Genomic DNA, 13932 nt, shown 5'->3' with positions numbered 1-13932 from the left:
TGTGACGTGTCGTTGCAGCCACACCCCTACCAATCATTCCTTCATGTGGCTCCATAGATAATGAAATACTTATAGACAGTACAATGATACAATTATTTGAAAAGTCTAAAGGAATATGAAAGAGAAAAAGCATACTCCGACTCCTTACCATCAGCGTAGCTTTACGCCGACTCCTTTTGTGGAGAGTTGATAACTTTGCTGGGGATCGAGATCTGTGATCGTTTAGGGTTCGTCGGTCATTTTTGAAGTGAAGGTGGACATTGGTTGCTTGAATAACCACGCACGCCACATGTATTCATATCACCGTTCCAATTGCATGAACGTAAAAGTTTTATTTACTATCATATCACCATGATCAGAAGTACAGGATTCTGCAGATCCAAGCCTTGTTCATAAACCTCTTTATCGTTAGTATTCCTAGATTCATGATTTTACCATAGGACCATATACCGAGCCCTTCTATCCTTACATTTAACCAGAATAGGCCAGATGGTCACTTTTCCCCATGGTCGGCAAGCCTGAACAATACATACACCGTCAAGGAACGACTCATATATCCCTCAAACGCCTGAGTCCTCTTGCTCGATGGCGTGCAATCCGTCATCGGTAATCCAGGAATCGCACGTGTCTTGCAGAAGCCCATAATCAATAGTACTCACGACCTCGTCGGCTCGTTCCACAAACTGCAGCGCAAGCCCTTCAGTAGTATGCCAGCCAATATGACAATGCATCAACCATGCTCCAGGATTATCCGCCTGAAAAGCGATTACCAGATGCGCCTTCCTCGGCAACATGGCCGTATCCCGGCGAGGCGGGTTCTCAGTGCGAGGGGACCCATCCCAGGCACCCTGTCCTTGCGAAAGAATGAAGAAGTCATACCCATGTAGGTGGATCGGATGGCCTATAGGCGCGCGAGTTTCGATGTCTAGATAAAACCACTGGTCCGCTTTCGGTAACGAGATTATGGTACTGGAATTGGGAAATGCCGACTCGCCATCGTATATTTGCATCAGGGTGGGATCTTCCCATAGGCTCTCCATTGTCGTGCTGTTGGGGTACCAGCGGAAGAGCCCTTTTGCGTTTTTATAGGTGTCGGCGTCAACCATCTCTTGCAAGTCGGGAGGGGGGACTGATTTTGGCACGTGTGGCACCAGAACGGAGGCTGGGATATCTTGTCATGCTTCATCTGGGTAGAAAAATGGGGCACTTTCTGGGATACTCGGTGTGTCTTTGTAATGCAGGGCGCCTCGGATGTTATTGGTGCGAGCATTTCCGAACACGAGTGTAGTGGTATCTCACGTATCCAGATGTAACCGATGCCTGATCAACTGTGATGATTATATCGTATCATTGACCTTTGATCCTACTTAGTAAACTGCTAAAAGGGGGGGCGGAGTACAAAACCATTCTGATAGTTAGACTATACGTAGTGTACGGTTTGATGGGTACCAGACCCATAGCGGTGATGGCCATGTTATGATAGTCGATCATGAGTTCGATGGCCATATCAAGAGCTGCATTGACAAGCCGCAATCTATACGACTTTCCTTCTGCCACCTGGAGCTTCAGCGGAGCGCCATCCGTGTGATTGCCGGTGCCAAGGAAGTTGGCGCCGTTGATTAAACCATCATCTAACAGCGGTTGACCACATAGTTGTGCGAATGGAGGCATTTCATCCACAGGCATTAGAATTTGTTCCTTACTGCAAACTTTAAGGTCGGGGTTGCCCCTACAAGAGCTAAGACACCATTCTAGCAGTGGTCAGGAACAGAACACCCCCATACACACATCCTGTCCAATTATCACTTTCACTCGCTTGCTATACGCCTGTCATCAAGTATGAAATAGATTTGACATGGTTATTTGGTATTAACCCACCAATGTGCTGGCTTTCCAAAAGAATCCTTCCATAGTCAGGGCTGGCTGCCCGTAAAACATCGAGAAACAAGGCTTTGGTTGGTAATCGCTGAAACCGAAGATCGAAGAATTGTGGGCAGACCTGCTGGGAGGGCTTGACAGAGACATATATAGTATGTACTGTGATATTCTAGAAGAAACTCTCGTTGAAATTTTCCTAGTTGATCTATTTCAACCTGATATGTTTATATCTAGACCCAAGAGTGGGGTGGATTTATTCTGGGGCAGCGACGGGCGTATTACTAATACGCTGGAGGTGCCCAAGAATAATCAATACGATCAATACGACATGCAGAAACCACCTCAGTGTTAGGACATACTCCAGGAACAATTAACAATACTTTATTTAGGGGAAAATCTCTCCTACCGGTCCAAACCACTAGTTCCCTCCATTGACCAATTTGTCATAAATTATGGTCTTGGGGCTGAGAACATTGCTTAATAAGCGAAATAAATCACCTTTTTCTCAAGCCATATGTCTGCTCGTTTAGGGCCCACCGTAGGGCGATGAAGACGCCTAAGCGTATTGCTAGAGCGTATTCGGGAGGAGGATCGTATCTTCCTTTGCTTACTTTTGAGGCGGATTAAAAAGGATTAAGGCAATTTGTTACTTTAAACTGCTTCGGAGCCTTTACCAAACTCTGTACAACCTTGACGATTTTTACTTTCTAATACGCACTTTGAGGAGCTCAGCGTGTCACACAGCCCCAATTGTAAATCATATACTAATCCATAGGTCAAGGTTTATTTAAAGTATATATAAATAGAATGCTTCCCTAGATTCGGGGTCACCATCAAACCAGGATTTTTTATCTACAGATTTCACCGCATACCTTTGACGTAGTCTTTGTTTTCTTTCTTTCTTTCTTCTTTTCTGTTATTGACTAGACATCATGAAGACTTCTACGCTTACTCTCCTTGCTTTTGCAACCTCTGGTCTGGCATTCCCGGATCCTAACGGTCATGAGTTTCGTGCCCCAGGGCCTTTTGATAGTATGTAATTCTTCCACGCTGACGATCTATAACTAACTTCCCGCCGGCCGTTCACCATGCCCTGGCCTCAATGCCCTAGCAAACCACGGCTATCTCCCGCGCGACGGGAAGAACCTAGATTACGAAATGATCAACAAGGCTGCGCAAGCAGCATACAACTTCGAGTCGGGCTTTTATATAGATGCCGTTAATATGGTTTTTGAATTTAACATCTCCACCACAAATCGACCTAATGAAACTTTCCATCTTCGCGACCTCGCTAGACACGATACAATTGAAGCGGACGGCTCGCTTACTCGCAACGATATTTACTTTGGAGACGATCTCCACTTCGATGCCACAGTTTGGAGTCCTGTTGCGAAGGATCTCGGGTTGGATCATTACCGATATGTTGACCGCTTCGTCACGGTCGATACGGCAGCTAAGGCTACTAAAAACCGCTATGGTCTTGCGATGAGTGCCAACCCACAATTCAATGCTTCTGCGCTTTGGAAACAGTTTCAATACGGGACTACAGCACTCTATCTTCTGACCCTATGGGACAATGATCACAATGCTGTGCCAAAACCATGGGTCAAAGCCTTGATGGGTACCTCAGCCTCTCTTGGTCTTGAAATTTCTCGTACAGAACTAGTCACTAACGTGTAATAGGTGAGGATCGGATTCCATATAAAGAAGGATATATGAAGGGAAACGTGACAAAAACTGGCAAGCAGATCCAGGCCATGAACAAGGCGGTACGAGATGCAGTCGGTTTGAAATCTTGAAGAGAACATTTGAGCTCGCGGACGTGTTTGTCTTTTATGGGGGTAGAGGTCGGCACGAATACATATTTGTAGCACCCTGAGATAGTCAAATCCTGTAAACGGGCATACACATGAAGGGTCTCGTGGAACGCTTGTTGTCTCCTTGGTTGGGTATCATGTGTGTATAACCTGTGGGGAGGATCCAGGTTCTGTACACAGGTGTTGATCTTCCCGTTAAGCGAAGTAAGGAACCTGAGTATCATGTTAGAAATGGGTTTACGACGTGGTTTGGGAGAAAGGTAGTTTTTACGGTTATCAAAGGGACGTGGCATTGCAAATGCCTATTTGTCGGAAATTTAGTAACGTTGGCTTTTGTAACCCTAGTTGGTATTTTGTCTTTTGTCATAAACACGAAATATGAAAGGTAGATACACAGACGAAAGGGGTAATTAATTGACTTACCTACGCCTGGCGCTATTCATTTAAGAGCTTAGTTTCCTGGAGATAGGTTTTCCCAATCTTTATCCAGTTACGGACATAATTAGTATGTAGGGGATAATTAAGCAAGCCCCTAGACACGCTAACTATCAATTTTAAGACTTTGCAATAGGTAACTGAACAATGATAACAATGATACCTTTAGTTAAGGTATTTGTTTTTATTAAGATGCAAGAGTCTCTAAATTGTCCTTTTGAGATAAATCCATCGCGCTATGAGAGATATGGTAATCCCAGGGCTCAAATATCAATAGCAAGCATCTACACATCTGAAGTCCCATCACCCTCCTCTGTGTCTCCTTTCTTTGGCATTCGCGGGAGTCCCAACCATAACAACAAAATCCCACCCGAGAGACCAATAATAAATGGCTGCAAGACCTGCACACCTCGAGCCTGCGCAATGGCGCCCACTACGAAGGGCAGCACAGCAGCTCCACCTCCTCCGAATGCTGCCGCAAAACCAATAGCGCTGACGTGTAATGCTCGTGGGAGCAGCCTGGTAGCGACAATAACTGCCGCTGGGAAGAAGGGGCCGAGGAAGAACCCTTGGAATGAGACTGCTACAGCTGATGCGTAGAAATTAGGCACGAGCCAGAGAATTAAGCCGCATGCTATTGCGAATAAGGAGTATATCTTGTCGAAGTTGATACATCAGCTGATGTGGTACGAGTGCAGGTATAAAGAAAACAGAAAGGAAAGGGGAGAAGAAAAGAATATACGAATACTTACAACTATGGCCAATTTTTCTCCGATTCGCGGAGTGATGAACCCGAGTACAACTCGACCACAGGCAATGCCTAGCCAGAACCCCGTAGCAACCATGCCGCTGGCAAAGTCCTCTCCATGTCGTACTCGCATCATGAACGTTACGATCCATCCGCCCAAGGCAACCTCGATCCCGACATACCCGAGGAGGAAGAATGCGCAAATCCAAGTGACCCTGGCGGATCGCTTCGTGAAGAGGGCTTGACGGAGGCCCCCGGCGGGTTCCTCCCCTTGGGATGTAGCATCGTGCAGTGCTGCAGCAGTGGAATCCCAAAAGACAATAAGACAGAAGGCGAGCTCGATTGCGGCACAGCCAATCTGTGTGACTGGTATTAGCGAGTGTGTCGTCGACAGATTTGAATAACGACATACCATGATATAGTAGAAGTAGTACCAGGGCACTTTTGCCTCAGTAATTAACGAAGTAGCTATGAGTGGGCTCAGAACTGCTCCTACACCATACAGTCCGTGTAGAAGTCCCAGGAGCTCGTTGGCATTAGCCATATTGCCAATCCAGGCGTTCCAAGCTGAGTCGGCTAATCCATTTCCAAACCCTGCAAAGATGAAGGAGACTACTAAAACTGGATATGGGGGATGAACGCAATTGACAATATATGCCAGTAAATGACATCCTGGGGAAATCCAGGCGACTCCGCGGCGACCGAGAGTTGTATGGATTTTGTTGTTGAGTAGGGCAGCCAAGGTATAGCCACCGAGTGGTGACAGGAAAACTAGAGAGACAATGGTATAAGAGAGATTATAGTAGTTTTCGAGCTAGGCAATTAGTGTTTGATCCAATAACACGTAGGTTTCACAGCTTACATATGGAATTAAAGGCTATAAGTGTTAGCTATGGTCCGATCAGCCGGCATCTGAACTTACCCCATACGCGGCATCATTCGCTCCCATCACCAGGAAGCTCCAGAATGTAGCCAACGTCTTGAGTATATTGGACCTGGGATGATTCCATCGTTCTGCTTCTTTGAATACTGGCTTGGCCTCTTGTGCCGACTTCTCAGCAGTTGGGCTTTGCTGCGCCAGAGCACTGTCTATGTCTGGATTGTTAGTCGCCATGCTTTTCGGTAACTTTTGGAGGGTCAGAAATCAGGACTCGGGTCTTTATATCGACAGGACCCAGCATAGCGCTAAGCCAATTGAAGGGTAGTGGAATACAGCCTAGAATTGGCCCTATAGATACTTCTTCGCTAAGTGATGTCGGTCCGACAGAGTGGGATATGATTCATGGGTCCATTGCCACATTGACCAAAACTAAGCCAGTCCACATCCCCACAGCGGTGCGACGAAGACAGATGAGGTGTTGGTCTTTTGTCCGTGAGACATCGTATCTTATACATCCATTTCTTAGCACTCCTACATAACACTATACGTATTGAAAGTCTTCTTTTTGGAAGGCCAAGGCAAAATGAGCATCAATCAGCCCGAAGCACGTGGATAGGTGTTGAGGTGTAGCACTAGTAATGAAACTTAGCTTCAGGTGCGATAAGCTTATACAAGCCAGCATAGTAGAAGAGATGAGCTTTGAAGTCTTCTAGACGTTAAATTCGATTCATTGACCTAGTTTTGTGGGGGATACATGAAGATTCTGACACCGTTTAACATTATCGGAAGTACCCAAGATGGAAAGTGATCGGGTTGCGGGCGGACCTTCTATTTCAGGATTAGTGAAGTACAGACAGAGATCTAATATTATTGGACTTTGGTTTCATATACGAAATACACTATGCTTATTGTGGAAAAACGCCCAACTCCAGATTTCCAACGCTTTGACTACCAGATCAGCAGTTGATCCATCACCCCCACCTCGCACTCCAGCTCGCACAGCAAACCCCATGGCGAAGCTCCCTTGGCCTTATGCCAATTTGTTGCTCATGTTCAATGCATCCCAGTTGATCTTTGGCCCGGTGAATTTATTCCTCCGTTCAATCCACAGCAGCATTATGAGGCAATACACTCCTACCAGGACCGCCGAACCACTATATCTACATTAGTACTCCCCAGGACGAGGGTTGACTTGAAAAGGGATGGCAAAAGGACTTACTAATTCATCGACCCTGCTGTTGCCGGTAGTTTTGTCGGGAAACAAAACAGAATCCCACTGAAGGTCAACCATACCGTGGAGAAAATATTGACTGCGTATCCCCATCGACCCAGATTAAATGAGCGTACCGGAAGCTTGTCCCGTCCTACTGTCGCCAGGATGGCCTGGGGCACAGTAAAGCTGATGTTCAAAAAGAGGATCGACATATTCACGATGCAGTTAAATGCGGTCGAACTGGCGATATAGACCAGACCGTACAGAAGACAGAATGAAACCGAGAGGAAGGTGGTGCGCACGGGGATGTTGAATTTCGGGTCGATGAAGTTCCAGTAATGGGAGAAAGGAAGGCCGTTCTGTTTTGGTAAGCATCACACATCTTAATTGTTGGTTACGCCCAGGAACATACATCTCTAGAGAATGCCCACGCGATCCGACTCGAAGTTATCCATTGGCTTGGACCGCAGGCTGACTGGTTAGTATAGTGCTACACGCCAAAAGGGCACAGACTTACTCCAATACAGAAATGTCATGAAGGCTTGCAGCGCGGTGGCGCCCACCTTGCTTCCTGTCGCTTGATAGTAGACCTCCATGCTAGGGATGAAAGCTTTGTGAACGGCATCAATGTCCTGGATGCCGCAGAGCATCACTGTGACCCACGGGACAGCTGTCATAACACCGACCAGGACTCCGAGATTACTGCCGACAGTTAGCAGAATATCAAGATCTATCTGTGGTCAATCATACATCACGAGGGGGATCCTCCGGCCCGGCTGCGGCATCTCCTCCGCGATATGTGTGACAGCTCCGATAGCCGCATAGCAGTATTGTCCCATCGTGATGCTCAGCAACCATGCTGGGGCCGTGTCCCAGCCACTTGTCCCCTGGAAGGTTGTGAGGATTTCAGGATGGTAGCGTCCCCGTCCGGAGGCGAGCACGGCTATCAAGACCAAAACTAAGCCGGTGATGGACAGGGTAAAGGTGGTTTTCGTTAAGTAGTCATAACGTCTCTGGGGAACAGCGAAGACAGGAACCACTAATCAATCAGTTACGATATCTATAATCAGACCTTGGGGGCCTTACAGGTCAACGTGACCACCAACACATAACACAAATATATCTGCCACCTCTCATGCTGAAAGTCCGGATACCAGAACACTGCTATCCCAAACGCCGAGATCCCTGTATAGATGATGCCCGATGCCGCACTCACCCACCATGCTATTACATTGGTAATACCAACTGTGTATGCGGCGAACTTCTTGTATTTCGGGGGAGCTAGAATATAGGTAAAGTGATATTGACCCTATAGGTTGTCAGCGTGGTCGAAGCATGAGAGCAAAATTGAACAAACCCCTGACGAGGGCAATGCAGAGCACAGCTCTGCCAGCCCGAGCAACACAATCCACTGCGCTACCGCTGCAATCATCACCCCAAAGAGAACGGTCGGGCCACCTCCATACGCCAGGGGTGTTCCGAAGGTTGCTCCATAACCTAACCATGAGTTGGCAATACTACCTAAGTCAGTGAACGGTACTTGTTACGGCTGGTAGGGAAAAAGCCCAACCTGAACGACAATCCAATGGCTCCCACCCAGGAAAATGACCGCGCAAGCTCGGGCCGATGGCCCTGGGCCTGGAGGACAGCATCGTCAGGAGCAAGGCTCTCGTCGGATAGTTGTTCTACCTCGTACGGAACCTGCTTCTTGATATCTGCGGTGTCAGTCATCTTGGACTATAGTGACGGAGACTGACAAAGTCGGCTCCGAGGTATGAGGGGGAGAAAAGGGATCGGGGAGATATTAGCACTACACATGTGAAATACGGTGCGTTGCGCCGCATATTAAATAGCAGCTACGCTGGTGTTAGGTTACTTGGCTATTCTATCGGACAATTGCTTGGACCTCGACACACCAAGACGGGAAGCAAGGATGTGGAATGTCCAAAAGTGGAACCAACAACGTAGGGGGTGGGGAATCCAGCTTGTATGGAATGTTAACTATGAGAGCATCTTGAACGTTAATGGGACGGTTTCTTCAGGTCATCAGCCTGTTCTTTGGCCCTGTGAGCATTTACAGCTCCTCCGAACCATGCATGTTGCGAAACTATGATGTATATGATGCAACTTCATGCTGGCGGCTGCAGGAGAATAAATAAGCACCTGCTTCAGGTTCAAACACCGGCGGTTAACGTGCACTCCTCCGCCCCCTTGCATTGGGGCCTACGTTTGACTATTACACTGGAGCTCTCCACAGTAGCAATGTCGATCAAATGGGAGACCTCATGATATACCCTTTTCCCAAATTGACCAACTTCTTTTGCCCTGGACAACATCGTCGTAGCCCTACATCAAGGCCATTACATTCCACGAAACCACGATCAGCGTGCTTTCGTTTTAACCGATAAAACCAGGAGATGTAGAGGATTGAGGAAACACCGATAAGCAGCTTAATAAGTGACTCTACAAGCGCTACGATCATGGTATGTGTCTTCTAGGAAAGCCGAAGTTGCCGGCCGAGCTATCTTATTAACCTTAAGGGGAAACCCGTCGAGCTCCCAGAAGCTCTAGCTTCGCTCTCAAGTGGCCAGTGCTTCCTCCCCTTTTCCCAATAAAACTCAGTTTTCGATTAGTAGCTCGCTAGCTCGCTGCCTTGGTAGCTATAGCATTGCGGCTCGGCAGTAGCCAGACCTAGATCCCTCTTACATCAGCACTAACCACTCGATTCACATGTTGAATGGCTTGGCAGCACCATCGAATACGATCAGGAGTCCCCGCAACAGAAATAGCAAACCCCACTCTACTCAGTACTAGGATATAAACCCTTGAACCCCACCCGTAGATCCTCTACCGATCCTTGCGATAACAACATTCTCAGACGCCTCAGCACCCCTCGATCATGGCAGAAGCCAAGTTGTACGCAGGAAGTTGCCACTGTGGCCAAGTCAAGTACTCCTTTTCCTTATCGCCACCGATTGAGGAACAGGAGGTCGTCCAGTGTAACTGTAGGTTTAACCTCGCTATTCCTATTCGATCTCACCGTTCGGCGATTTAAACCGAATTATGGCATGCGGCATTTGAGCCTAATTCCCCCAAACTGGGCTAATTTTATCCTGAATGACGCAGGCTCCATTTGCCGTATTAATGGCTATTTACTTGTTTATCCGAAAATTGACGATTTTGAGTTTCCGAGGGAGGATACTGTCAAGGTTTGTTTTGCTCTTCCTGACTTCCTTTTCTTGCTCTTTTGTTGTTGTTGTTATTAATCCTAGGAATCTGTGTTGCGTCATTCGACTGGGTCATTTTATGCAGGGCATTCATAATCTTGACTAAATTTTTTTCCCTTCGCAGGCTTATCGCTTTGCGTCAGAGCAGGTCCCCCATTATTTCTGTACGAATTGTGGGACCAGTCTTTATGCAAGAAGTACTATTCCGCGTTTCAGTCATATTGTGGCGCTGAATGTAAATTTCCCTTTTCTTTTTTCCTTTTACCCGTTCTAAAGAGTGTGTGGTTAATGTTGTGTCAAGGTACGCACCATTCCCGATGTTGAGATTGAATCTTTGAAGATTAAGAAAATGGACGGAAAGAGTATCAAGTTTGAGAAGCAGAGTTGATTTCTGAGACGGTGATGGCTTCAATGAGACTAGCAATATAATATATAAGTAGATGGGTGGGAGGTGTTGAATGCTGTTTAGGATTAGTGTTGTGTACATTCCTGGTTATATATTCTTGCATATTGTCGACTCAGTTGGATATTCAGGAGTTTTGCTTGATGGAGGTGCCATGGTAAAAGTACGTATATATTTTAGTCAATATGAACTTTATAGGTGGTATTTGAAAGCTTGTACATGATAGTTGAGAATGCATATGTGAAGTTGTAGAGTGTCTGTCATATGTAAATTATCACTAATCTGCTGACAATGACGTTAAAGACATGCTTCGCACACGTTGAACCCTCGTCATTTACCATCGTGACTAGTGATCAGCAGGCAAGATATATTTCTGAACAACACATGACACCTGTCACCCATCTAGCACATGACCCTGGTTGAAACTGCCTTACCTTATGACTCATACTCTAGGACAAATGCATTCCTGAGGCACCCAGCCGAACTGCGGGCTCAGCGTTTGCCTTCACGGATTTTGAGTCCTATTCGTGGTAAATTCATACAGCGATCGGGAACCAGTAGGTCTCCAGGTAAGGTATAGTATGTGGTAGCCATGTGTTTAGGCCTGCATTTATCATTCGATCTGCAAATTAGTCTTCCCGGCCTAAGATGATCGGTAAGCAGGAATGAGCTTAACTATACTCTCGACAGAATGCCTACCCGTATTGGCTTAGCGTTTAGGTCCTTGATTAGCCTTACTGATCTGGATCATCCGGGAGCTTACACACTAAATACGTATGTATTAGGGCACTGGATTTTGATAGTAGGTTAATGAGCCTAGTGATGCGGCCAATATAAGACAACAAGGGCCTTGTAGGAACGTCAAACTACATGACTCCAAATGTATTAATTCTGTATTGCTTCACTCAATAAATGTCTACACAACTTTTGCATTATTTGGTTGTAGCTTGTCTTAAGACCTACTACGAAGCCAGCCAGCTTTCACTATACTGTATTTATATTTTTCAGAGAAGGTATGTGTCGTTGTCCTTGTCGTTGTGGAGTACACCTCACCTCGGCAATGTTGCTTTGAAAAAGTATCGCCATGTACACCTACAACTCAAGTACGCTGCCGCGACAGCCGAAACATATTATGGCTTCATCTCAAAGTATACGGGAAGGGAAATTGGTCACTGTCGGTTCTATGGCAGAAGTAGAGACCGCCAATTCTGGGTGTTGTCGCGATTCCCACGGTCGAGTTTATCCTTATAGTTACCTGGAGAGTATCATTGTGATTAGCCAAGGAAACTTTGCATAATGGAGTAGTGCGATATGATGTTGTGAATGATACCTATCCTGAATGTCAGCGCCCGCGTTTCTCTAATACTTTTTGATCTTACTGCTAAGTAATATAGTAGAGAAGGAAGTTGGCATTATATCTCGAGCTGGGGGTGAGCCGCAAAGTAACCATCATATGTACTTATCTAAGTCGATTGTAGGGAATAGACAATGTAAACGATGACAGCGAAGAAAGGCAAAAGCCACCCCGCGATAAATTCACATCTGTGTTGGTGCCCGATAAGTGTCGGGTATAGCTTTAACCTTCCCCCTTCGGATAAGTATGCATGTGTTCGGCGAGTCTCTGAGATTACTCCACGATAAGATCAGAAAGCAACGATAACGACCATGAATGTGGAGAGAGAGAGTAGTGGTTATGAATGGCACATAAGTGATTCTGCCAGGCATTAGGGCAACTGTATCTCAGCCTAATCAGCGCTTGATTGGCTCGGCGTGTCTACAGAAGCCTTGGAAGATCCGAAAAGAGTTCTAGCTACGAGTCTAACATATACCCCCATGTGGTCTCCACTTTCAAGCAGTAGTATCGCATGAACTTTCCTATTCGGTGTCTGCAGGAACGCGGTGCATGAGGGTGAGGAGCAGTAGTGGAGTTTCAAACTTCGATGGAGCGTTTGTGGTAGACCTAGTTGGATGCCACCAATATTCGCTGCGTACATATCTGTGGAGTATCACTTATCTTGAGCACGCTATGTATAACCTACAGCAGAGGATATAAGCGTAGTGAGCTCGGCTCCTAGAAGGAATAAGCATCCATACGGATGCAGTACTTACGTTATCGTATGAATCTCGGCGTACATGGCACCGAACAAAGTGGCGGCTTGCTCGGGCAACAGGTCCAATTGACTTTCTGCAATATTTGTGGTTGATCTGTAACTATTTTGATATTCGTTCTTACTTTAGTTCAAATAAGGCTTGGCCACATCGTTACGTGCTTGGCACATAGTAGCATCTACTAGTTCCAGTAGCATTCGAGGGCGGCCCAATTCCGAGGAAGAACTATTCGATCAATCCTTGGACATCGCTTCTTATCCTTTCCTTGTAGGGTAGGAGGAGACGATTTCTGCAGACACTGACATCCACAAGAAACTGTAAATCTGACAAGAGATCATGCTGGTAAATCAAAAAATAATTGGAGTCTTTGAGCAAGATGACGACCCCATACGCTATATCCCAGCCATGAGCCGTTAATACTAATCCTGGACGGCCAGACCCCCATGGGCATAAGGACATCGGTGACAAGTGGATCGACAAGCCATATTTTTGGTTGCCTGGAACTTCCCCGCATTTCCAGTGCCCCTTCCCAGACGGATGTGGGTTATGATCAAGGTTCAGCCTAAGATAGGCTACTGATGTAAGATGAGTCCGTGCCGATCTTACTGGGAGAATGCGATAGTGTCATACACAGGCTGGCCACGAGGACAAGAAGCTCTCGGTGTTTGACGTTCCCACCTTCGTTTTTACGCCACCGAGTCAAGATACGTTGGTATTCGCATATTCTTTGTGTTATCGCAGCGGGCTGGAGATAGTCGACGGATCGACAATCAGGGCGTTATCACGTTTCGCATAGACTTTCCTAATCGGGACGTGGCGAAGTTGTTTAGTTGATTGACTTTTGAAGAGCTGATACCAATTCATACATGTTCGGTATGTATGTACAGTGGCTATCCCGGTGCGGCTGAGGACAGCTGAGTGCATGTATGCATACACGAATCGTGTCTATGTAAAGGAAAAAAAAGAGCGCATCCTATAGCATAGGCGTTGTATAGGAATTTCCTTCGAACGAGTGGCGAGGAATATTACCTCGTAGAAGCTGTTTCTTTTGTTCTCTCTTAGTAGTAGAGTAGAAGATGTAACCGTGATACTGGGAGAAGAACCATGGCTCCAATGCCGAAAGCCAGCAAAACAGCACCATCCCCACTTAGGATGTCCTGCCGAGTTTAACACAAAAAAAACCCCGCAAACTTTTTACGGCCCGGAAAAATTAAAGGGAAAA

General features: G+C 46.4%; 5 protein-coding genes across 5 annotated transcripts; 2 read left to right on the top strand and 3 right to left on the bottom strand.

Moving 5' to 3' along the window:
- Positions 1 to 469: 469 nt before the first annotated feature.
- Positions 470 to 1085, bottom strand: BDV27DRAFT_132384 (multicopper oxidase-domain-containing protein). Its single transcript, XM_032067865.1, has one exon. The coding sequence runs from the start codon at positions 1038 to 1040 to the stop codon at positions 561 to 563; it is 480 nt and encodes a 159-aa protein (XP_031924940.1). The 5' UTR covers positions 1041 to 1085; the 3' UTR covers positions 470 to 560.
- Positions 1086 to 2810: 1725 nt separating this feature from the next.
- BDV27DRAFT_166533 (peroxidase family protein) lies at positions 2811 to 4084 on the top strand (the record flags this gene model as incomplete). The annotated part of the gene is made up of 3 exons (XM_032074210.1): positions 2811 to 2910; positions 2990 to 3499; positions 3562 to 4084. The coding sequence occupies 3 exons, from the start codon at positions 2811 to 2813 to the stop codon at positions 3675 to 3677; spliced, it is 726 nt and encodes a 241-aa protein (XP_031924939.1). The 3' UTR covers positions 3678 to 4084.
- A 315-nt stretch (positions 4085 to 4399) lies between these two features.
- Positions 4400 to 5992, bottom strand: BDV27DRAFT_166531 (major facilitator superfamily domain-containing protein; the record flags this gene model as incomplete). The annotated part of the gene is made up of 4 exons (XM_032074209.1): positions 4400 to 4786; positions 4883 to 5236; positions 5291 to 5692; positions 5801 to 5992. 4 exons carry the CDS (start codon positions 5990 to 5992, stop codon positions 4415 to 4417), a joined length of 1320 nt encoding a protein of 439 aa, XP_031924938.1. The 3' UTR covers positions 4400 to 4414.
- Positions 5993 to 6788: 796 nt separating this feature from the next.
- BDV27DRAFT_147458 (amino acid/polyamine transporter I) lies at positions 6789 to 8702 on the bottom strand (the record flags this gene model as incomplete). Its single annotated transcript, XM_032070742.1, has 8 exons — positions 6789 to 6912; positions 6978 to 7330; positions 7384 to 7442; positions 7489 to 7673; positions 7722 to 7984; positions 8044 to 8280; positions 8329 to 8488; positions 8542 to 8702. 8 exons carry the CDS (start codon positions 8700 to 8702, stop codon positions 6789 to 6791), a joined length of 1542 nt encoding a protein of 513 aa, XP_031924937.1.
- A 1095-nt stretch (positions 8703 to 9797) lies between these two features.
- Positions 9798 to 10797, top strand: BDV27DRAFT_132372 (GFA family protein). Its single transcript, XM_032067864.1, has 4 exons — positions 9798 to 9976; positions 10098 to 10180; positions 10323 to 10433; positions 10500 to 10797. Exons 1-4 carry the CDS (start codon positions 9871 to 9873, stop codon positions 10584 to 10586), a joined length of 387 nt encoding a protein of 128 aa, XP_031924936.1. The 5' UTR covers positions 9798 to 9870; the 3' UTR covers positions 10587 to 10797.
- Positions 10798 to 13932: the final 3135 nt, after the last annotated feature.

Source organism: Aspergillus caelatus (genome assembly GCF_009193585.1).
Source record: "Aspergillus caelatus strain CBS 763.97 unplaced genomic scaffold BDV27scaffold_159, whole genome shotgun sequence".
Lineage (NCBI taxonomy): Eukaryota > Fungi > Ascomycota > Eurotiomycetes > Eurotiales > Aspergillaceae > Aspergillus > Aspergillus caelatus.
The sequence above is the reverse complement of the archived record's forward strand: the minus strand, read 5'-3'. Positions and strand labels throughout refer to the sequence as shown.